The sequence below is a fragment of the Lissotriton helveticus genome, chromosome 1_1 (assembly GCF_964261635.1).
Source record: "Lissotriton helveticus chromosome 1_1, aLisHel1.1, whole genome shotgun sequence".
In the NCBI taxonomy this organism is placed as follows: Eukaryota; Metazoa; Chordata; class Amphibia; order Caudata; family Salamandridae; genus Lissotriton; species Lissotriton helveticus.
In genome coordinates this window covers 895,528,037-895,549,073 of record NC_136057.1, presented here as the reverse complement: position 1 = coordinate 895,549,073, position 21,037 = coordinate 895,528,037, and the positions used below count along the sequence as shown (strand labels likewise).

The 21,037-nt window shown below is 45.3% G+C and overlaps 1 protein-coding gene across 2 annotated transcripts in view; it reads right to left on the bottom strand.

Moving 5' to 3' along the window:
• Window positions 1–8,968: 8,968 nt before the first annotated feature.
• Window positions 8,969–21,037, bottom strand: part of HAL (histidine ammonia-lyase) — a 387,900-nt gene continuing 375,831 nt past the window's right edge. For both annotated transcript variants that reach the window (XM_078675784.1, XM_078675792.1), the window contains 3 exons: window positions 14,946–15,054; window positions 14,773–14,842; window positions 8,969–9,453 (listed from right to left, as the gene is read on the bottom strand). In XM_078675784.1, the coding sequence (XP_078531910.1) occupies window positions 9,316–9,453; window positions 14,773–14,842; window positions 14,946–15,054 (317 nt within the window). In that variant the 3' untranslated portion in view covers window positions 8,969–9,315. The remainder of the gene's footprint in view (window positions 9,454–14,772; window positions 14,843–14,945; window positions 15,055–21,037) is intronic.

The window sequence follows — 21,037 nt, the reverse complement described above, 5'->3', positions numbered from 1 at the left end:
AACAGCAGGGTCAATTGAATCACCACCAATCCAGGCTGTTAAAAGGGAATCCTGGCTCAGACTGAGAGGTGCAAAATACAGCAACAAAAACCATTCTGTGTTTGCAGCAAAACAGGCTGACAGCACCAGAGAGAGGCCGAACACCTCCAGCTCCAATGTTAGGATACTGCCACTAAGCCATTAATTAAGGAGCCACACCAGTACACACAAACACGGCTGAAATAACTGCCTGTTAGGACTATTTTCTCACAACTTGAAAGAGAGAGTGGCCTCAAAACACTTTGCATCATTATCTTGGCGCTGAAACACGCACCTTACAACAGCCGTTACTTAACTAACTTGTAACTGTACCATAAGCATTTATTTTAAGGATTTGCTTTTCCAGCATTCGGTTTATTCTTGAGAACACAATTTACATCTACAAGCCCCAACATTTTGGCCACTATGCATGGGCGCTGACAGGTTCCTATATAGGTAGTAGCTACCAGGCGGCCTAATTACCAACCAAGAAATGGGTTCCAGATGCAACAGCTCTTATTAAGATAGTGGGTTTGATAGTTAAAGAATACAGTTGCACGGATTACTATAAAGGTTCTTATGCTAAATCCATCTCAGAATGTTTGCATTTGGAGGGTGTGCAACTCACGGGAAAGCGTTTGTATTTCGAAGATGTGGAACACACTGGAAAGTCTCACTGATCTTGCTTAATATTGTGAAAGCCGGCATCCTCTTAAATAAAGCATGAAATGGTGGATTCATATTTTGTGCAATTAGGTGTAATTTGGTGCAAATCTGCAGTAATTCTGTGTAATTATGCAACAGCAAACCGCGCACATTTCCCTAACCCCTGCTAACAACCACATATTCCATGATTTTTAGGATGCATAAATTGCTTGTTTCACAATCACGGTGAAAACTCTAGAGAATTCAAGCTCGTAATAAAAAGCCACTTTTAACTTTAACTCGCACTTTATAAACGCTTCTTTAATTAAAAAATGTAGTCACCCCAGTCACCTCTTAACGTCAGAACAGGAATAACAGGAGATATCAAAGACATTAGATAACAAAGCTGCCTCGGAAATGCACTTCACATAAATTCAAACAAACGGGACAACGTTTAACCTCTGAAAAACAAAAGGTCGGGTACTCAAGAGCAGAAAATTAGGTTGCCATGAGAAGAGACAACTGCTTCCGCCACAGGCCTACAAAAATTACCTTGAATCTGGAGATATAAAAACAGAATGAGAAAAGACAAGAGCGAGGCTTACTTTGTACTATTTGCGTGAATTCCTGCAGTTGTGGTATTGTACCAAGTTGCAGTTTAAATCTATTTTGGGTTTCTACTGTAAATTAAGCTACTTATATCGTGCATGTGTACAGGAGCACGAGTCTGGGAATTGGCTGTCCAGCGAAAGTCTAAGAGTGAGGATTTGCCCTTTGTACAGGAAACAGGCGCGCTCCGCTCCTTACCTGTCAGCACACGAGGTCCCACGGGCCCTGGCCGGTCTCGGAGGCCCCCGCCTCGGGCCATGGTGTGGGGGCACAATCAGGAAAATATGGGGTGAAACCCCGAGCCCTGGGAGCTAAACCATCCGGCGGGGCTGGGTCCAGTGGATCTCGCAAAAGCATGCCGGCGCTCCTTGCGTGAGTGACGTTTGGAAGATGAACGTCATTGACGTCTGGACGCTGACGTCGTACAGCAGCCTAATTATAATCTTGGCCTGCGGCCGGGTAATGGGTTGGGTGACACCGTCACATGGGGTGACACCGTGAGCCTCTGCTTTAAATAATCGTGTTGCTTTGCTACATAGCAGGAGGCTAGGAACAATGGGTTCCTCGCCTCCTGATATGTAGCAAAGCAACACGATTATTTAAAGCAGAGGCTCACGGTGTCACCCCATGTGACGGTGTCACCTGGTGCGGTCCGCACCCCCGCACCCCCCTAGTGACGCCACTGAACCATCTTATGAGCTGGAATCATTTGGGAGGAGTAGAATGCAGATGCATATTTCCGGGTAAATATATGCCTGATACGTCCAAGGTATGTCTAACATGTCAGGCTCGCCTACCTGCTATCCTATGGACACCTATTAAGGATCTAAGTAGCCCCTACCAGATAAATAACGTTAGAGAAGAAAACACAATTAATTGCCTTCTCATTAATGCCAGATCACTAGTTAAACACAGTTCTGAATGTGCTGATCTGATCTTAGAAAGAAAGGCTAAAATCGTATTCATCACTGAGACCTGGACTGATGCGGCCTCAGGGCCAGACTTAGTTATTGCCACTCCAATGGGTTACTGCTGTCGGGTCCAGGATAGACCCGGTCAAAGGGGAGGTGGGATAGCCATTATCTACCACGCCTCGATCCAAGGCACCTTTCAGACATTGACCTGCCAGTCAACGGAGGTATTAGGATTTAAACTTACCATCTCTAACCATAATACTTTCCAAGGTTGCCTCGTATACAGACCTCCCGGTCCCAAAGCCCTATTTCTCGAAGAAATAGGTACTTACTTGGAAGAAGCCCTTTGCGCCAAATCATTCACTATGCTTGGTGATTTTAACTTTCACTTAGAGGAAAATTCAGACCCTCAGACGGCAATTTTGGTAGACACCATGCTGACGGCAGGACTAACTCAGATGGTAAGAGGTACCACACATGTAAAGGGACATACGCTAGATGGGATTTTCACAAATAACCCTGACCTTCATTTCAGCCACGCGGAGCCTTTAGCGTGGACAGATCACTCAGTGGTCCTTTTAAAAATTCAACCGTCTAAGTCAGTTAGAGCAAGGAAGGATAGGAAACCTGCCAAGCTCTATATGCCATGGAAGGAATTGGATGGTAAAGCATTGGAGGACTGTCTTGTAGCCTCTACCTTTACCCCATCGGTTGATATAAACGAGGCTACTGAAAGATACACTACCTGGATAAAAGATGCATGCACATCTCTAGTCAAGCCCAAATTATCTCGCCCGACACGCACAATACCATCAGCTCCTTGGTTCACCTTGGAATTAAGAGATTACAAGGTATCTTGCAAAAAACTCGAACGCCAATGGCGCACTGAATATTCACAGGCAGACAAACAAAAACTCAAAACAAGCCAAAAGATATATAAAGAAATGATCAAAAAAGCAAAAAGTGTATATTTCTCTGCTAGAATTGAGGGAGCTAAGAACTCCTCCAAAGAACTTTTTCAGACTGTGACCACCCTGTCCACTCCAAATTCTGTCACTATCCCTCCCAGTCTGGAGCTCTGCGAGATCCTCGCCAAGTTCTTTCTAAATAAAGTGGAGCAAATCTTCACAGCCCTTGAACCTCATGTGGGGCTCACTCTTGCCGAGGGATCACATATGACCACGCAAACAAATCCACATAATTTGGAACTCAGGGAGTTCTGGCCAGTAACAACAGAAGTAGTAAAAAAGCTACTACTGAGAACCAAATCTGGCTCCCCCCGGGATCCCTGCCCAGTTTCAGTGGCTCATCTGGCAGCCGCCCCTATATCCGCCTTGCTAGCAGATCTGTTCAATAAAATGTTCAAAGAGGGAGCATATCCACTATGTTGGAAACAAGTCTCAATAGCTCCTCTGCTCAAAAAATCTAATCTAGACATCTCTGACCCTAGTAGCTACCAACCCATATCTAGACTCCCACTACCGGCTAAGCTTATTGAAAGGATTATGAATGCTCAGCTTTGTGACTTCCTCCGATCCTCTGGTGGTCTGGACCCTGCTCAACATGGGTTCAGGGAAGGTCACAGCACCGAGACAGCCCTCATTAAATCCACTGAGGAAATCAGGAAAGTAATGGATGCTGGAGGACGGGCAGTCCTGGTGCTCCTGGACCTATCCGCGGCCTTCGATACGGTCCACCATAACATTCTGTTGGACCGCCTTGAGGGCTGCGGAATCCAAGGAGTCGCATTGACCATGCTGAAATCCTTTCTATCAGACAGGATCCAGGTGGTGGCCATGGGAGATTTTGAATCTAGCCCTTTTACCCTCCCAGGAGGGGTTCCTCAGGGCTCCTCCCTAAGTCCTACCTTATTTAATGTTTGTTACCTTCCTCGCCCCGGTGATTCGTTCTTTTGGCTTCGAATTAACATTGTATGCAGATGATACTCAAATTGTGGTATCTCTGCTCCCGGGGCGAGAGGAAGGAATTGAGGCCAGATTCCAGGACTGCATGACTGCAGTAAGTTCTTGGATGGCTAGGAACTGCCTTAAATTGAACTCCTCAAAAACGGAGGTTCTTCTCTTTGGAAATGTGACCAATCTCTGGACCCCTGACTGGTGGCCTCATGAAATGGGAGCCCCACCCATTCCAGCCACTACAGTAAAAAACCTGGGGGTGATTATTGACTCCCAACTTTCTTTCAAATCACAGGCTAATGCCTTATCATCCTCCATTCACTGGATAATAAAAACCATTAGGAAAATCCTTCCCTTCCTTTCCAGTGATAGCAGGAAAACGGTGGTGACAGCACTTGTGCTGTCCCGCCTTGACTACTGCAATAGCATGTATCTGGAGGCCCAGCAGGGAGTTCTGAACAAAATGCAAACGCTACAAAATGCTGCGGCCCGACTGATTACTGGTCTACCTAAGTTTGCATCGGTCACTCAGGAACTAAAAAATCTACATTGGCTTCTAATACGGAAACGTATCATGTTTAAAGCTCTTTGTATAGTATTCAAGGCAGTAAATGGAATAGGTCCTTCCTTCCTTCAAGAACACCTCCAACTGTACAAACCAGGGCGACAACTAAGATCTGCTAATAAAAGCCTGGTTATGACTAACCGTATCAGGAAAGCCCGATGGGGAGGACGTAGTTTCTTCCACGGAGCATCCAGCATCTGGAATGGAATGCCCCTCGCCCTAAAACAAAGTAATGACCTCATGACCTTCAGGAAAAATATCAAAACATGGCTCTTTAACCTCTAGTAATTTTCTTTGCCTCTCGAAGATAATATATCGTTTCAGCGCCAGGACACCGCCCGGTAACAGTGCCCTTAACAAATGGTAAAAATAAATAAAATAAATAAATTCATGGATAGCCAATGAGAGATCTTGAATCAGCCGTGCCACTATCAGGACCACCCCTTCAATGAACTTGGGTATTGCAAGTTCTGTGGCGTTCAGTTATGGATGTTAAAAGGGCCATCATCGATGGCTCCTTCTACAGCTTAGAATGAATCTATGCATCACCCGTGTTCACGTATCAGCCATTTTGAGTCGCTATTGATGCTAGATAGCGGGAGGTGGCTTAAAGAAATCTCTTGCTTCAAATGATATGACAACTAATACTCATTTCATATGCAGCTTGTGTTTTAGGAGTATGGTTAAAATTTTCAGCATACAATCAAGTTGCAAAGTAAAGTAACATGTCGAATTACAATGTTTGCCCTTTAAGTCACCAATTGTTTTTCTTTCCGGCTAACATTTTAACAAAGAGTGGCCCATTTATGAACGTAGCTTTCACGTGTTGAATTCCAGCTCATCTGTTTTCCTGCTCACAACCCAAAGTTACTCAGTTACATCCCAATTCCAGGAATTGGCATCCAAGTTGCACCTTTTAAAGGAAAAAAAATGTTTTCCCACAAAAGGTTTGTTTCTAAATAAAATATCTTTCTTCAAGTTCTTGTGCGGACCCTTTAAAGTTCAGCAGCAACCTCTTCTATCCTCATGCCTGCTTGGCCAGAGGGACTGCTGGGAACTGTATACATCTTATGATCGCTCATGCTTTCACCAACAGGCACACACACCACCAGCTGTCAGTGCACGCTTCCTCCAGGCATACACACCACTAGCCGTGGGTGCACGCTTCCACCAGGCACACACACCACCAGCCGTCAGTGCACGCTTCCACTAGGCACACACCACCAGCCGTCAGAGCACACTTTCACTAGGCACACAGACCACCAGACGTAAGTGCAAGCTTCATCCAGGGACACACACCACCAGACGTCAGTGCACACTTTCACTGGGCACAAACACCACCAGCCATCAGTGCACGCTTTCACCAGGCACACACACACCACCAGCCGTCAGTGCACGCTTTCACCAGGTACACACACCATCAGCCGTCAGTGCACGCTTTCACCAGGCACACACACCATCAGTCGCCACTGCACTGTTTCACTGGGCACAAACACCACCAGCCATCAGTGCACACTTTCACCGGGCACAAACATCACCATCCGTCAGTGCACACTTTCATCAGGCACACACACCATCAGCTTTCAGTGCATGCTTTCACCAGGCACATACACCACCAGCCATCAGTGCACGCTTGCACCAGGCACACACACCATCAGTCGTCAGTGCACGCTTCCACCAGGCACACACACCACCAACCGGCAGTGCACACTTCCACCAGGAACACACACAACCAGCCATCAGTGCACTATTTCAACAGGCACACACACCACCAGCCATCAGTGCATGCATCAATTGTTACCGCATCCACAATTAACTATTGAAGCAATCGCAGTATTCATCTAAAGTGCAGCATGCCGCCATTGCTACAAAAATAAATACACATTTTTTACCTACAATTTATAGACTTTTGTTGCAATTGAAGATGCAATATTTAGCAATGCCAATAGCTCAAACATTATTAATGCGAGACCTATTGCATTGCAAATGCTTATTTGTATTGTGTTATAGGTATGCTCAGTTTCTTTCTGCGATAGCAGACAGAGTTCATAAGGCTCCGCTGACTGGACAGAGAAGGAAGCTTCCTCATACTTGTGCCACGCTGGAGGAGAGCGTTTGGGTAGTTTTATTATCTTGGTTTAGGTTTTAACATTGCTCTGAGGGTATCTATTCCCACCCCCTGTGCTCATAAACTCTGTTCTCGATTGTGAATATACAAAAGTTCGGAGAGGCAGGAAGCCGTACTTTCTGGCATATTCACCCTTGTAGGCTGGGATATTGCAGCTTTTTCCTTTTATACGGCCAGCCCTCTCGTGTGGAGTTCAACATTCTTCTTTTAGGTTAGACTCCATTGCCCCCTGATCCAGTAGATAACACCGCTCTCATTGAAAAGGGGGCTGTATTTCGATAGCCTGATGCAAGGAGCCCTGGTTGATTTAGCCTCTAGACGCCATCGCCTGTTGCTTCTGAAGAGGTTTACACACTTGTTCTGACACTGGGATTTACCTTTTGCGTATTGCATTTCTGGGGTCTTTGATTGTATGTTCCCCGATTCAAGTACTTTCTGTCAAGGATCTTCGTGGTCACAGATCTTTTTACGCCTCACTCAGTTTTGTGTGACGTGAGAAGATTTATCGCTTTGCCAAATGTAAGGAAGCATAGGTGGCCTAAGATGATCAATTCCATTACTCGCTTCGATGGAGGTCCAATGTTGCTGGTCAGGTGCATTTCTACTCATAACCTTAAAGTATTTCTTGAGTTAATGCAATAATCTCTGGGACTTCAAGATGGAGAGGATATTTGATTTCCTTCATAAGTTACAATCTATTTGATGGTTGTGCTTGGGAGGGAGGTACCGGGCAGCAATTGGCAAATTCTCACTAAGTAAGGACTGTGATGAGAAAGGCTGGCCCAATTATTTACGGTGATCTTCATTGGCAGTTCGTGGCTTCCCTCTCACTATCTCCCCCCCAAAAAAGATCATGCCAGTTTTACATGTAAGTAACATTGTAATTTGATTAAGTGCTTTACAGCAGTATTACGCTACTCCGGAACCCAAGGTTAGAGGGTAATCCAGCTTGGTGTCATACAGGATTGCTAGAGAGTAGTGAGTCCAGAGGGTTCATATGAGAACAGAAATTTGGGAGATCTCTCTTCTAAACAAGCGGTTGGATTTTAAGAAAATATTTTTTGTAAATGGTACAAGTCACTGTCACTTTGGTGAGAATGCACGCCAAGACATAAAGACTGAGGATGAGGACAATTTGGACTGGAATAATGAATATTGCCCGGAAGTAATTGTGTGTAATAGGCAGGTAAAATGTACTTACGTGACTATTTTACATATTCCATCATTAAAAAAAATGAATATGCATTAAGCTTAAATGTGGCTGGTCTTTGACTGATAGCAAGTCCTTTTCTGCTTCTTAGTCCAAATGCTAGTTGGGCCAGGTGATTTTATATTCATAGTGGTTTGGCAAGAGACTTTGGAAAGGAGCCAGTGTTGATTCTGCTGCAATAATCTTGGGACAATATTATGGAAAGTACCCCAGGGGCACAACAGGCACGTGCACCTGCTTTGCACACCCCAGGGTCACCAGGGTATTACTGAAAGGGCGACAAACAATTATGCTGCCCTTTCTGTAATACAGATAGTGCTGGAGCACATATACTGTCAGCGCTATCACCAGAGGGTGCTCCCCCATTTGCATGGGGGCCTGGCCCCATGCATATGAGGGAATCCCTTGGCCTCTGCACCCGCACCATATCATAAACGTGGGAGCAGGGGCTAAGAAGCTGTCAGGAGGCACAATGGCAGTGCGCCACCTAAAAAGTGGTGCACTGTCCGTGTGCTCCCAGATAGTAGCCCTCTTTAGGGCGAGATGGATCCTATGGACACCCAGACATCCCCTTGCAGGCGGCTGTAGTCACTCCCTGCACCCGCCTGCAAGGGGATATCTAATCCTCCTTAAAAGTGCAGGCGGGATGCCACCAGCACAATGAAACACGGACAGGCTGCTTCAAAGCTGCTCTGTATTTCACTTGAATGTGCTGCTCCCAGGGCAGCACGACTATGCGGCTTCCCTGGGGGCAAAATAATATGGTGGACTCTCCTTGTGTGCGCAGTGCGCACCTTTTAAAAAGTGCGCCTGGTGCAAACAAAGAAAGCCAACCGTATTCTGTAATATGGCCCGAGTTGGGAATTTGTGTTGAAAGCTATTATTAGAAAGAAGCATGCAGGGGATGACTTCCACGTAACAGATGTTCTTTCAGTAGCAAAAGAAGCATTAGGTATCCAAGTAGGTGTTTCCAAAAATAACTTTATTCATACAAATAACCTTTTTATTATATTAAACAGCATGAGCTATTCTTGAAGCGAAAAAGCAAGAAGGGATGACATTTTTGCAAAGCCAGTTGCATAGAGTAATTGGCAGTTTAGAAACCAGAATGAGAGGTCTAGAAGATGCAGTAAGAAGGTTCCCTATGCTCAAGACGAGCACCTGCCTTCTTTAGGTGAAATAAACATCCGGTCTCAACTCTACCGACCCTGGGCACTTACATATAACTGAGAGTGTGTTGTTACAAGACCACAAACATTCTATTAGCTGCTGATGCTCAAGAAACGTAATACAAGAAAGACCAATCTGCTCTACTGCTCGTTATGATCATGGAGAGAACACATGTTCATTTTTGAACCCAGTGAAAATGCTGTGGGCGACACTGGTCTGGATTCGGGTATATGTTCCATTCTGTACTTTTCAATATAGGGGACTGCCACCTCCCAAACCTGTGGAATCAGAACAAAAATGAATCAAATGTCATAAAATGTTTGCACTCCATTGTCGCCAGAATTTACAGTTCATGGACACAGAAGCTAGTCTCCTGACATCACTAATTTAATATCGTTTTATTTGACCAAATATGGTGAGAAGTAGCATTTGCATTAAAAAAATCGAATATATTAGAGATTTTTTATTTGAAGTTATAACACATCTTTTGAAAATATACATAGTATATTGGCTACTCCTAAACATTAACAAGTCATATCAAAGGTTTGTGCTGACCATTTATTAAATTCAGTTTACTAATCTCACTTTGAAAGGACTTTAAACAGAAGTCATTCAATGTCCAAATGGAGTAGTCTGGGAAGCAATCACTTGAAGACTAAGTACTGCAACAACAGGGCTCTTCGGGCAAGTAAGAGGTTCTGGGCACACCACCATTGTACATGTAGGAGCCAGTGTAGATCCTGCTGCAGTACTGTAACCGAGAATGTGTATGATAGTACAAATAAAACTATATTGACTCCACAATGCAACCATTGGTTTACTTAGAATAATCATGTTTGTTACATTCTATTTTATTTGAGGCTTGTTGCACTGGACAATTAGTAGTGAAGTAAAGTATGCATGTATACCCCAAGCTAGAAAATGCACCTGATGTCATATCGAAATAAATGATTAAGTCGCTTTTAATACAGTAGCTCTAGACACATCCTAAAAACACATACATGAGGGCTTGTTAGCAGCTCACATTGCCCCCCCATCACCAAAAAATCGAAAAGGCAGTGGCCAGAGCATACAGTTGGTGTCTAGTGAGATATCACGTGGCCAAGCTCCACAGTTCATTCAGCTTAGGTAGAAGTCCCACACTTCGACTACAAAAATCCCCACAGAGACGTACCCTAGACATATCAGCTCCACACAGGTTAGGATAGCATGCTATTACTCTGCCTCCCAAGAAACACCATTCACAGGGAATACCTTTACGTTCATTCCTCACAACGAGTGAATGTCTGTAGAATTTTCCTCCCAAGGAACCCTGTGACCTGTGCAAACCCACGACTACAGACAAACTCTGCACCAAAGTGCCAAGCAACTGGTTAACATGCACAACACAAAAACCATGTTAAAGTTTGTCATACCCTGTCTGCGGGCTACGGGGCAAGCAGGGGGTAATGGGCCCAAACTGGCTTACAGTGGACCGCAACCATGGGGGATGAGGAAATTGACCTCTGATGTCCCAAAGTCCATCCTACTATGTGTCTGCACACTAGGACAAGTACAAACCCTTCATCAGTAGAATCTCAGTGGTAGCAATGCCAAACAGTCTTAAGCTTCTCAGGGAAGTAGAGTTGGAGCACTTAAGCTCAGCACACTCACAAGCTTATAATAGCAGATTGTGCAACCCAATACTTGCCTTCTTCTAAAAAAGAAAAGTACTTTTAATGAACACTAGAACTTAATACTACACATCAAGATATGCATTCAGCGCAATTTGGCGTCCTGGGACGTTAAGTGGGTTCGAACCTCCTCTAAACTTCTGATCCCTGTTCTCCCTCCCCATTATGTTCCAGGTGATTCCCACCTCTGGTTGGATACCTAGCATGGTTAGGCTCAGGTGAAGATTACCGCAGTACTCAGTATAATGCAATATCAAACAGTTTTCAAACACAAATCCTTCACAGTTCGTGATGGGGACGTTTTCAGCACCTGCCTGGTTACTCATGGACTCACTCGCCCTGCAGTCTTTTTGGCCTCCTCAGTCCTTGGTCTGTGAGTGATGCGCCAGCAGTTGGAAGCAGCTGCATAGGAGAAGTGCTGGATACTCTTCACGGCTGGTCTACCCGTTTTTTGTTGCATCACTGCTAGGGCTGCTCGGGTCCGGATTTGTGCAGCCTAGCACGGCAAGACTCTAGCAAAGTTATGGCCTCATACAAGTCTCTCAGGACTGATTTTAGGCCACAGCTTCTGGCACACACAGTCTTGGTTGCACAGGAGTTCAGGGTCACTCTGCGACTCAGGACACTGCTCCTACCTGGAATCTTGCGGTAGAGTCTGGGGCCTAGGACACCAGCGCACACAATTTTCTCTCTGCGGTCCTTCTCTTTCATTTTCCCACTGCATGAGGGCCATGCTGCCCTTTGCTCCTCCTGGATAGTCACTCCTCCTGAAGGGATGGCAGTATTCTTCTCTATCTCAGCAGGCAGGTTAGCTTCTAGACATTTCTGGAAAGGTAATCAGCTTTCGCAACACAGTGTGAAATTAGGTAATGTCCCTTCACCTTGGTGAAGCTGGCGACACGCAAACACGCTCTGGTTGCACAGTACTTTTCCACAAAGTGACCAACGCTGCTGCGGCTTTTCTCCTTATGAACGCGATGCTTACCGACCCTCTGCCGGCGGTTCAAGCCTACACCAGTTAGAAAGCATGTTGTGCTCAGAACCTTTATCACGCCACGGGCCGACCGATCGTAGGCGGCACATATATTGATATAACTCAAGCAGATTGCTTTCCAAGATTCTATTGAATTGTTCCTGTCTCGCACATGGAGCTTCAGGGCCCTTCATTACCATGTAGTCCCTGACCGTGACCACTGGCAATCACAGTCTCTTGCCCTTCTTGTCCTGAAGAAGACCCAGCCCTAAGGTCACACAGTCACCTAGAACATAGTGGGTCGAAACGTCGACAACCATCGTATCTGCCTATATTAGACCAGAATGTTGATTTATTTACAATGGTTGCTTTAATGATGGCATGTGATGAAACTTTTTGTACATTTATGTGAAGTGTGTGGCTGTATTTTTAAGCCAACACAGTTGTAATTACTCTGTGAATCAGGTCACTTTGACCAGCACTCTCCTCCCAATTCTTCCCAGCAACCTGCACACCAACCTTGCACAAAAATACACCCCCTTCCCTTGGGCACTGTTGTTTTGTCGCTTGTGAACAAACTAATCTTTCTTTGAATTTAATACATTGTGAACCTATTTTTAAGGTTTGAATCATTGTGATTTCTTAACAGTGAATCCTATTTGTATTTATTCTTTCTCATTTTTCCTATTCTCTTTTTCTACAAACGTCTCTGTACTGGGACCCTCTATTCTTGTACTACTGGTTGCACAGTAGTCCTCCGAGCACTCTCTTCCTTAGACACAGAGAAGGTGGAACTGGAACAACAAGTGGGAGAGTGAGCCCCACTTCCATAAAGTCAAAGAAGACAGGAGATGTAGATTCACTGTCTGAACATTTCAGAACCAGTTTGGTTTGGTTTTCCATTCAAGCGTGCTCTTCAAACTACACTCCAGATGCAGCTTTTATGCAAAAAGATGCTCCTCACGTCAGGGTTGTAGTTCAGTCTGAAGTACCCACAACAGAGGCACAAAGAGGTGTGACCTTTCTGCACCTGGTGTCATCAGCCCCACTGAGGAGTGGTATGAACAAGAGACTGCAGTCCCACCCTTCACCCTCACCATCTACCAAATGGCAATGGTACCTGAAGATTAATCAGCATCTCTGCTCAACAACAGGGCTAACAGAAATTCTAAAGGAACCTTATCAGCTGCTTAACGTAGCAAAAGTGCTAGCAGAATTCGTTAAAGCAGCCTTGTCTCCTTTGCACCAAAACTGTCTCGAAAAACAACCTTATCTTTATCTTGTACACAACTCCAAGCTTGGAGTATCAACAATGGATCCCAAAGACCTCAAATTCTCTGGTCCACTCATACACACCATGCACTCATCAAGCAGGCTACACACAAACACACACAACATGCACAAAATACACTTGGAATATTAGCGCTAGGATCAAGGTTAGTGCATAGAAGTAGAACTTTACATGACTGGGCCAATAGGCCTCCACTAAAATGACTGATAAAAATGTCTGGCTACAAATATGGTATCTTACCGGCAGTGCAATGATAACATGCTTGGTGCACCCCCTTCCAAGTCAGGGGACAAGTCTGGGACCTCACTCGTGTCAGAGGACATGGTGTGGCCTCCGCACAAACACTAGATTTAGTGTGCGAATAGAGCCAAAATGAATAAACAGGATACCAGATACATATAGTCGGGCATGGGAACATGTAAGCAAACCATGCAGGAGACATTCTCATCCCAACAGATGCCCCTTCCAGATCAGACTTTCAGAACTTTACTCCATCATTGGAGAAGCATGGTCATTGGAATCATCAAAACCCGCATGAATACCCATCTGCATTCTCATCGTCTATTCTGGCCTTGTGCTCCATCTTCAAGTCTAGACCTTGCAGAGAGACAGACCATCACTCCAACCTAGGATTCTCACCCTTCATTGTCGTCAACCATTGGAGTTGTTTGTGACCTGTTTGAACCACAAACCTGGTACGAAACAGGTACTGTCGGAACCTTCTCCAAGTCCACAGTGTGGCATAACCTGCCTTCTCAATGGCTGCCTGTTTTTTTAGCAGTACCCTACAACTAAAAAAGGCCACCTGATGCTCCATACCCTTGACACTGAGTTGTCCCAATACCACTCCAACTCCTTTGTTCGTGGCATCCATCTGTGTATAGTATAAAGTATAGAGTGGACTGAGATCCGGGGCCTACAGTTGCATTGCACATTGCTTCAGGTCCTCAAAAGCTTTTTGACATTTGTCATTCCACCTCACTTTTTTGTGCTTATTATTGGATGTTAAATCTGTCAATGTGCAAAACTGTGGTCCAATAGATAGTCCTAGACAAGCTCTCACTTATATTTTGGTAGTGGACATTTCCCACTCCGAGATTGAACTGAGCTACAAATGGCTGTTACTAACTGAAGCATTCAATCCATCTCCTTTAATTTCAGCCAGTAATCCTAATGGTAATAGGTGTGCCAGATCGGTTCTGAAGTTCAATAGGGCTTAAGCTGCAGCTCACTAAAGTGGGTCAAGGCCAAAACATCTCTCAAATCTTTGTGTTCCCACACAGTTGGGATGTGTCCTATAGGTTCGGGCTGGACTCAACCTTTTGGGGCAGAACCAAGATTGATTGCATTTGATGTATCCCTGTCTGTAGTAGCAAAGTGGGTAAAAAAATGGACTAGTATACAACCATAATAATTGCTAGTGGATTAGAGTAACATTCCATTCAACACTTTTTTCTTCAGAGAGATATATTTGATGTACATAAGGATAAACAACCAGGGACGGATTATAGAACCTTTTCATGGTACTCAGATGGCATGGAAATGTGGGCGGGTGGATGTGTCCACCACAGCACAGTTTATTATAGACTGAAAAACACTTTTCCATGTTTCTAAATATAGAAGTCTAAACCAATCAACCACAAAGAATAGGGTCATTTACCTTCTCTTCTACAAGCAACCTGTGAACGGCGTCAATATCGGGCGCCATGAAACGGTCCTTCATCCAAGGCCTGAAGGGCAGCAAGCAGAGAACATTAGTAAATAAATAACTATCACCAAAGCCAGTAGATCTTCAAACTGTAAACCTCTATGGAAAGTTTTGTTTGCTGTTACCTTACAACAGTGCGCACAAGGTCATAGACTTTCTCCAATGGCGTTGTGGTTCTCAGTGGGCGTAAAAACTCGATTCCCTGACAGGCTGCAAGAAGCTCAATGGCAAGGACTAAATGAAAAATATATATATATAAATTTCTTTATTCGGCTTTTCACAAAGGAAAACCATAAAAGGAAAATTTAAAAAGTACAATTTACATATTTGCGCAGAAATACAAATTACAAAAATAGGTTCCAAAGAAATTCATACAAAGACGATTTTATAATTTTAAAAGGAAAATATCAAAACATTTCAGTTCGTCGAAGTAAAATTCCAAGGTGCTTTTTACAGGTTTTTCCTATGCTTCATAATACATTTTAAGAAATTAAGGACAATGTAACAAACGGATTCAGATTCCAGTATTTGGAGGCGAAGGATTGCAGGTCGACATTGATTTGATTAAAATTTATAACGCGCAGAACAATAACCCGCAGGTATCAAGGCGCCTAAAAATACAGTCAGAAAGTTGAAACATACATCCTTACACATAGGCTTGCAGGAAGAGGCAGGTTTTAAGGGCCCTACGGAATTTCTGTAAGGAAGGTAGGGACCTAAGATCCAGAGGAAGATCATTCCACCATTTGGGAGCTAGGGTGGAGAAGGCCCTTCCACCCCACTTGGCTCTTCGTATGCGGGGAACTGTCAAGAACGATTTCCCGGAGGAACGCAAGTTCCTTCCAGGAGTGTAGTGGGAGATGATGGAGCCGACTCCCGAGTCGCTATTTTTTGCAATGGCTCTATAAGTCATGCACAAGACTTTAAACCGTACTCGGTGTTCTACCGGTAGCCAGTGCAGCGTTTTCCTGGCCAGCGTGGCCGAGGAGCGTATGGGAACATCCAGAACAAATCTGGCTGTGGCATTCTGAACTACCTGTAAGCGCTGCAGGAGGCTCCTGTTTAGCCCCGAATACAGCGCATTACAGTAGTCAAGGCGAGAGCCAATGAGTGCGACAGCTATTTGCTTTCTGGACTGCAGAGAGAGGTATTTCCTAATCCTTCGCAGGGTGTGAATTAGGCCCCAGCAGGTGGAGATGGTTCTGCTCACCTGTCTACCCATATCCAGGGCAGGGTCTATCATCACCCCAAGATTCTTAGCAGATGTTGTGGGGGAAGGGCATATTCCTAGCGAGTCAGGCCACCAACTGGCTGACCAGATGTTTTCTTTTCCTCCAAACACCATCACCTCAGTCTTCTCCCCATTCAGTTTGAGTGAGTTCTGAATCATCCAGTGACCAACCGCCTCCATACAAGATCTAAACTTGGAGGCGGTCTGCACATCTGAATGGGAAAGAGAGACGAGTATTTGGGTGTCATCTGCATAAGAAACTACCTCCATCCCGAAAGTTCTTATTAGTCTGGCCAGTGGGGTCACGTAGATGTTGAATAGGGTCGGACTAAGAGCCGACCCTTGAGGGACCCCACATAGCACTGGTCGGGATGGAGATAGGAATTCCCCCAGCTTGACTCTTTGTTCCCTCCCATCGAGGAAAGAGGTCAATAGATCTAGAGCTGCGTCCTTAACCCCCACAGCCCTCAGGTGAGATGTAAGTATTGAGGGGGAGAGGGTATCGAAGGCCGCAGTTAGATCTAGCAGGACCAGTAGGGTGGTCTGGCCCCCATCCACTGTCGTGCGGATCTTATCGAGCACGACAGTGAGGGCCGACTCGGTGCTGTGTTCCCTCCTGAATCCGTGCTGGGAGGAGTCCAAGCAGCCCGAACTTTCTATAAAGGCAGCGAGATGCTTGTTAAGATGTGCCTCAAGCATCTTCGCTGGAGCGGGAAGCAGCGAGATTGGACGGAAGTTTTTCAAGACCTCCGGATCAAGGGAGGCCTTCTTTAGCAGGGGTTTCACTACTGCATTCTTCCACTCCGAGGGGAAGATACCGTCTCTCATGGCTAGATTCATTATTTCTAGCAGCGGTGGTAGGAAGGTCTCCCTACACTGCTTGATGATTTTCAGTGGGCAAATATCTAGGGGGGAGCCAGATTTGATCTTATTAAGCAAGATCTCCAGATCTTGCAGAGTCAGCGGGGGAAAGGAGTCCAGAGTGCACAAAGGGGAGGTGTCAGTAGTGGTCAAATTCATCTCAACCCGATGGTACAACAGGATCAGGGGCTTGTAAGATGACTAAAGAATCAACAAGTTTAAAAAGCTCCTTCGGCGAGGTTGTCAAGGCTACAAAGTAATCTTGTTTGGCCTGCACAATCTCAGCTTTATATTTCCTGACAAGGATTTTGTGAGCTTCCTTGTTCTTAAGGTCCCAACTGGAATGCCAGAGCCTCTCCTTCCTCCTCACTTCTTGCCTGAGGAGTCTAAGGGAGTCTGAAAACCATGGGGCAGATGGTCTTTTTCTGGCTCGACGGCGGGTCTGTACTGGGGCCAGTTCATTCAGGGCCTCAGTGGTGGCCTGTTCGAAGTGGCCAACTGCGGTCTGTACGCTGTCCATACCTGTGATGGAAAAGCTGGCAGCCCAAGGTACAAAGGAATCACTGCTGATATTCCTAAAATTTCTGGTAGTTTCCATTAGGTGATTCCCTTTTTTGCTTCCATCGACCCTATGATATTCCAAAAAGAATGGAACCGCAAGGTGATCGGACCAAGATAGATACACCGGATCCATGGTGGTCAGACGATGGTCATTAGAGAAAATACCATCTAGAGTGTGGCCTGCACGATGTGTGGCCCCGCTAACTCGCTGCGTGAGTCCACAGGATGCCAGAGCCTCAGTGAGACATGATGTATCAGATACATCATGCCGTTCTAAATGGTAGTTAAAATCACCCAGGATGGAGAAATTTTCTCGACCAAAGTAGGGTTCCAGGGACTGGAGGAAGTTGTGCGTAAAATCGGTCCTCGAGCCTGGAGGTCGATATAATAGGATTCCATTGAAGAGGGGACATTGCGCTTCCTTTATTATGAAATAAAGAGCTTGAAAACAGTCCGGGAAGTCGGGTATGGGTACAGTATGGCATTGCAGGTGGTCTTTGTAAAGGATCGCTATACCCCCTCCCACTCGACCCTGTCTGTCGAGTCTAGCCAGGCAATAGCCTTCAGGGACCGCTTCAATTAGGTCAGGACCAGATGAATCTTTGGCCCATGTTTCAGTGACGAACACTAGGGCAGGCATTCTATCCAATACCATCTCCCTGAACATTATCTTGTTTTTGACAAGGGAGCGGGCATTAATCAAAATGCCTGCTACTCCCACTGTCTAGGAACTGATAACGTCGGGGTGGCCAGAGGAGAGGTGGTGAGGGACAGAATTAGAAGGCCTACGCGTGTGATGACAGCCACATCGTAAGGGAAAAAGAAGGTCGTCAGGTTCATAGAGATGGAAGCACCCCAATCTTTGAGGTTTCAGGCGTAGCATTTCTTGGTATGAGTAGCTATAGGGGGGTGAAATGGCTTCGTCAGGGTCCAGGGTCCAGCCGTCCAGCGCGTCCTCAGCGCGGACGGGCGCAGACGGGCTGGACTCTGGCGTGACTCCGGCGTCACTATGGCGTCCACGCTGCGCGACCACGCTGCGCGTCATACCCTACCGATTATATAGGGCTCTAGCCCGTCCACGTGTCGCCTTCAGCGAATGGCTGAGGTGCGCTTCTGACCCACCCAAGATGGCGCCCCAGGAAAACAAAGCGCGGGGACCGGGCCGCCCAAATGGCGGTGAATGCAGTAGTATTTTACAATGCAGCAGAGCGATCCGGGTCTAAGGACACAGGTAGGGCAGCTAGTAATGTCTAAACAATTCTAATCTCAATTTAAAAACAAGGTATAACGAGCACAATTAAATCAACAAAAAAGGACAGAACGGGGCTTTAAAATAGATGCAAGCTTCCAGCTTACATTGTCTAAGGCCCCAACGCCTCAGTGTTGCTAGTAGCCAGATTTTCCTGTGTGCGTGATGGAATTTAAAAAACATGATAACATGTATATTGGACTGGTTAGATTCCCCATCACAGGGACACAAGGGTAGACTTCCGTCCCAGCTATTATTCGCGGGGAAAGCAACCAGTCTAAAAAAAGTATCCAATCTGAATCTTGTCAACAGCATTCTCTCATGTGTGGTGACCTGTAGGGTTAGATACGGCTGAATGCCGTAAGTTGTCTGAACCAGGTTCGCATGGAGAACCGAAGGTTTTGACGACTCGGAGGTCAATCTCAATGTCTCTAAATGACCGAGTGCTAGTTGCTTTAGGGCTCTCTTTGGAAGGTCAACTATGGACTCTGGTTGGAAATAATATTTCTCAAGACCGAGAAGAAATTTCTAATGTAGCAGAGCCACTTTACTTTTGAGGACTGGTCAAGAGCCATTGTATCAGCTACAATTGACTGTGTCAGTGCATTTTTGACAGAAGTCCAAATGCGCCGCCACAGCATCAATGGTTGAATCTTGAGCAAATCCTCTAGGTAAGGAATTCCTAGTTCCAAATGAGAGGCATAGGTTGAAGTGCCTCTCGGGGTGGCTAAAAGAAATCTTAGGAAAGTGTTTTCTGCTACCTGGAGGGCACTGGTATCTGTGTGTCCCCAGACTCCCGCTCCGTACAGGGCGATGGCCTGGCACTTGGCACTATAGATTTTCAATAGCTCCACTGGTGCCCTCCTCCCCAATCTCTGGGAGAAGCTCATCAGGGCCGCTATGGATCTTCTGAACAAATGGCATCTTGTCTCTACTGCTGGCTTCCATGTCAGTCTTTCGTCTATCATGATTCCAAGGTATGGGTACTGGGGAGTTACCTCTAGTTTTTGGTTGTCGAGATAGATGTCTTTTACTCCTTTTTTCCTAGTACCTGATATCATGACAAACGTTTTTTTGACGTTCACTTGTAGATCCAGACCGCCCATAAAAGTCGTATATCTATTCAGAGAATTCTGCAGTTCGCGCGGTGTGCGCGTGAGAATGACAGCATCATCCGCATAGAGCAGAGCGGGAATCAGGCGCTGTTTTACACGTGGGAGGTCCTGGGCCCCCCTCAACATCTCTGGCTCCAGGCCATTGGTGTACAATGAGAAAAGAAAGGGGGCCAGGACACACCCTTGCCTGACTCCACGCTCTACTCCAAAAGATGCCGTCAGCTCTCCGTTCAAGCCAAAGCGCACTCTTGCCGAGGCTCTAGAGTAGAGTTCCCTCAGAAAATCTAAAAAGGGGGAGTCCACTCCCATTTGCCTTAAGACCGTCCATAGTTTTGCATGCGAAACGCAATCAAAAGCTGCGGACAGGTCTACGTAGACCATATAGACCATGTTCTTCTTTGCCTGTACGTATTTACCCATAATCAGACTGAGATTGAGGGCCTGCTCTATGAAAAATAGATATATGTGAATGGATCTGGTCAGTTGATCTCACTGACAAAAGTGTTAATAGGATTATACAGTTTCTTTTAAAGGTAATAAAATCATCAGAATCGCTCTGACAGTGCACAAACACATTTTCCGTAAAGAGGCATCCAGTGGCTTTACAAGAGAAGAAGTAGAGAATAATACAGCATAAAATACAGAACATTAAACTAGATTCATGTAACTTATCAGTTTTGACACATAAGGAATAACTGTTTCAATACGTTCATCTTCTTTGCACAGTTTGTTGGAGACAAATTGATAGGCAAACAATATTTCCTTGTAAAAGCACATTCTGATATACACAATGACAGCAGTGTAGCTCGACCACTTAAAACATCTATTTTCCACCTCTGCAAGGAGTATAAAATATGACAGTTGGCTCTTTGTCAACATTGCATATAAAGAAGGGAGAGCAAGAGAAGAATAGGGAAGATGTTGTAGTAGAGGTAAGAGAGGTGACATGAGTTTTTCTAAGGAGGATTTTGTGAAAAACATGAAAGAAGACAGAATTTTGAGCAGTCATGTGAAACGTACCAATAGGGTGGCCTAATAAAGTTAAGCTAAGTAAGCAGGAGAGGCTGTATCCTATTGTGGTATTTCATTGCGTCATATTGTGGCTTTGGGATTGCCTTGCCTTCACTGAGTGTTATGGTGGAATTAAGTACTTGTGGTACCATTGGGTCTGTGTGGAAGCGTACTTAAAATGGACCATGA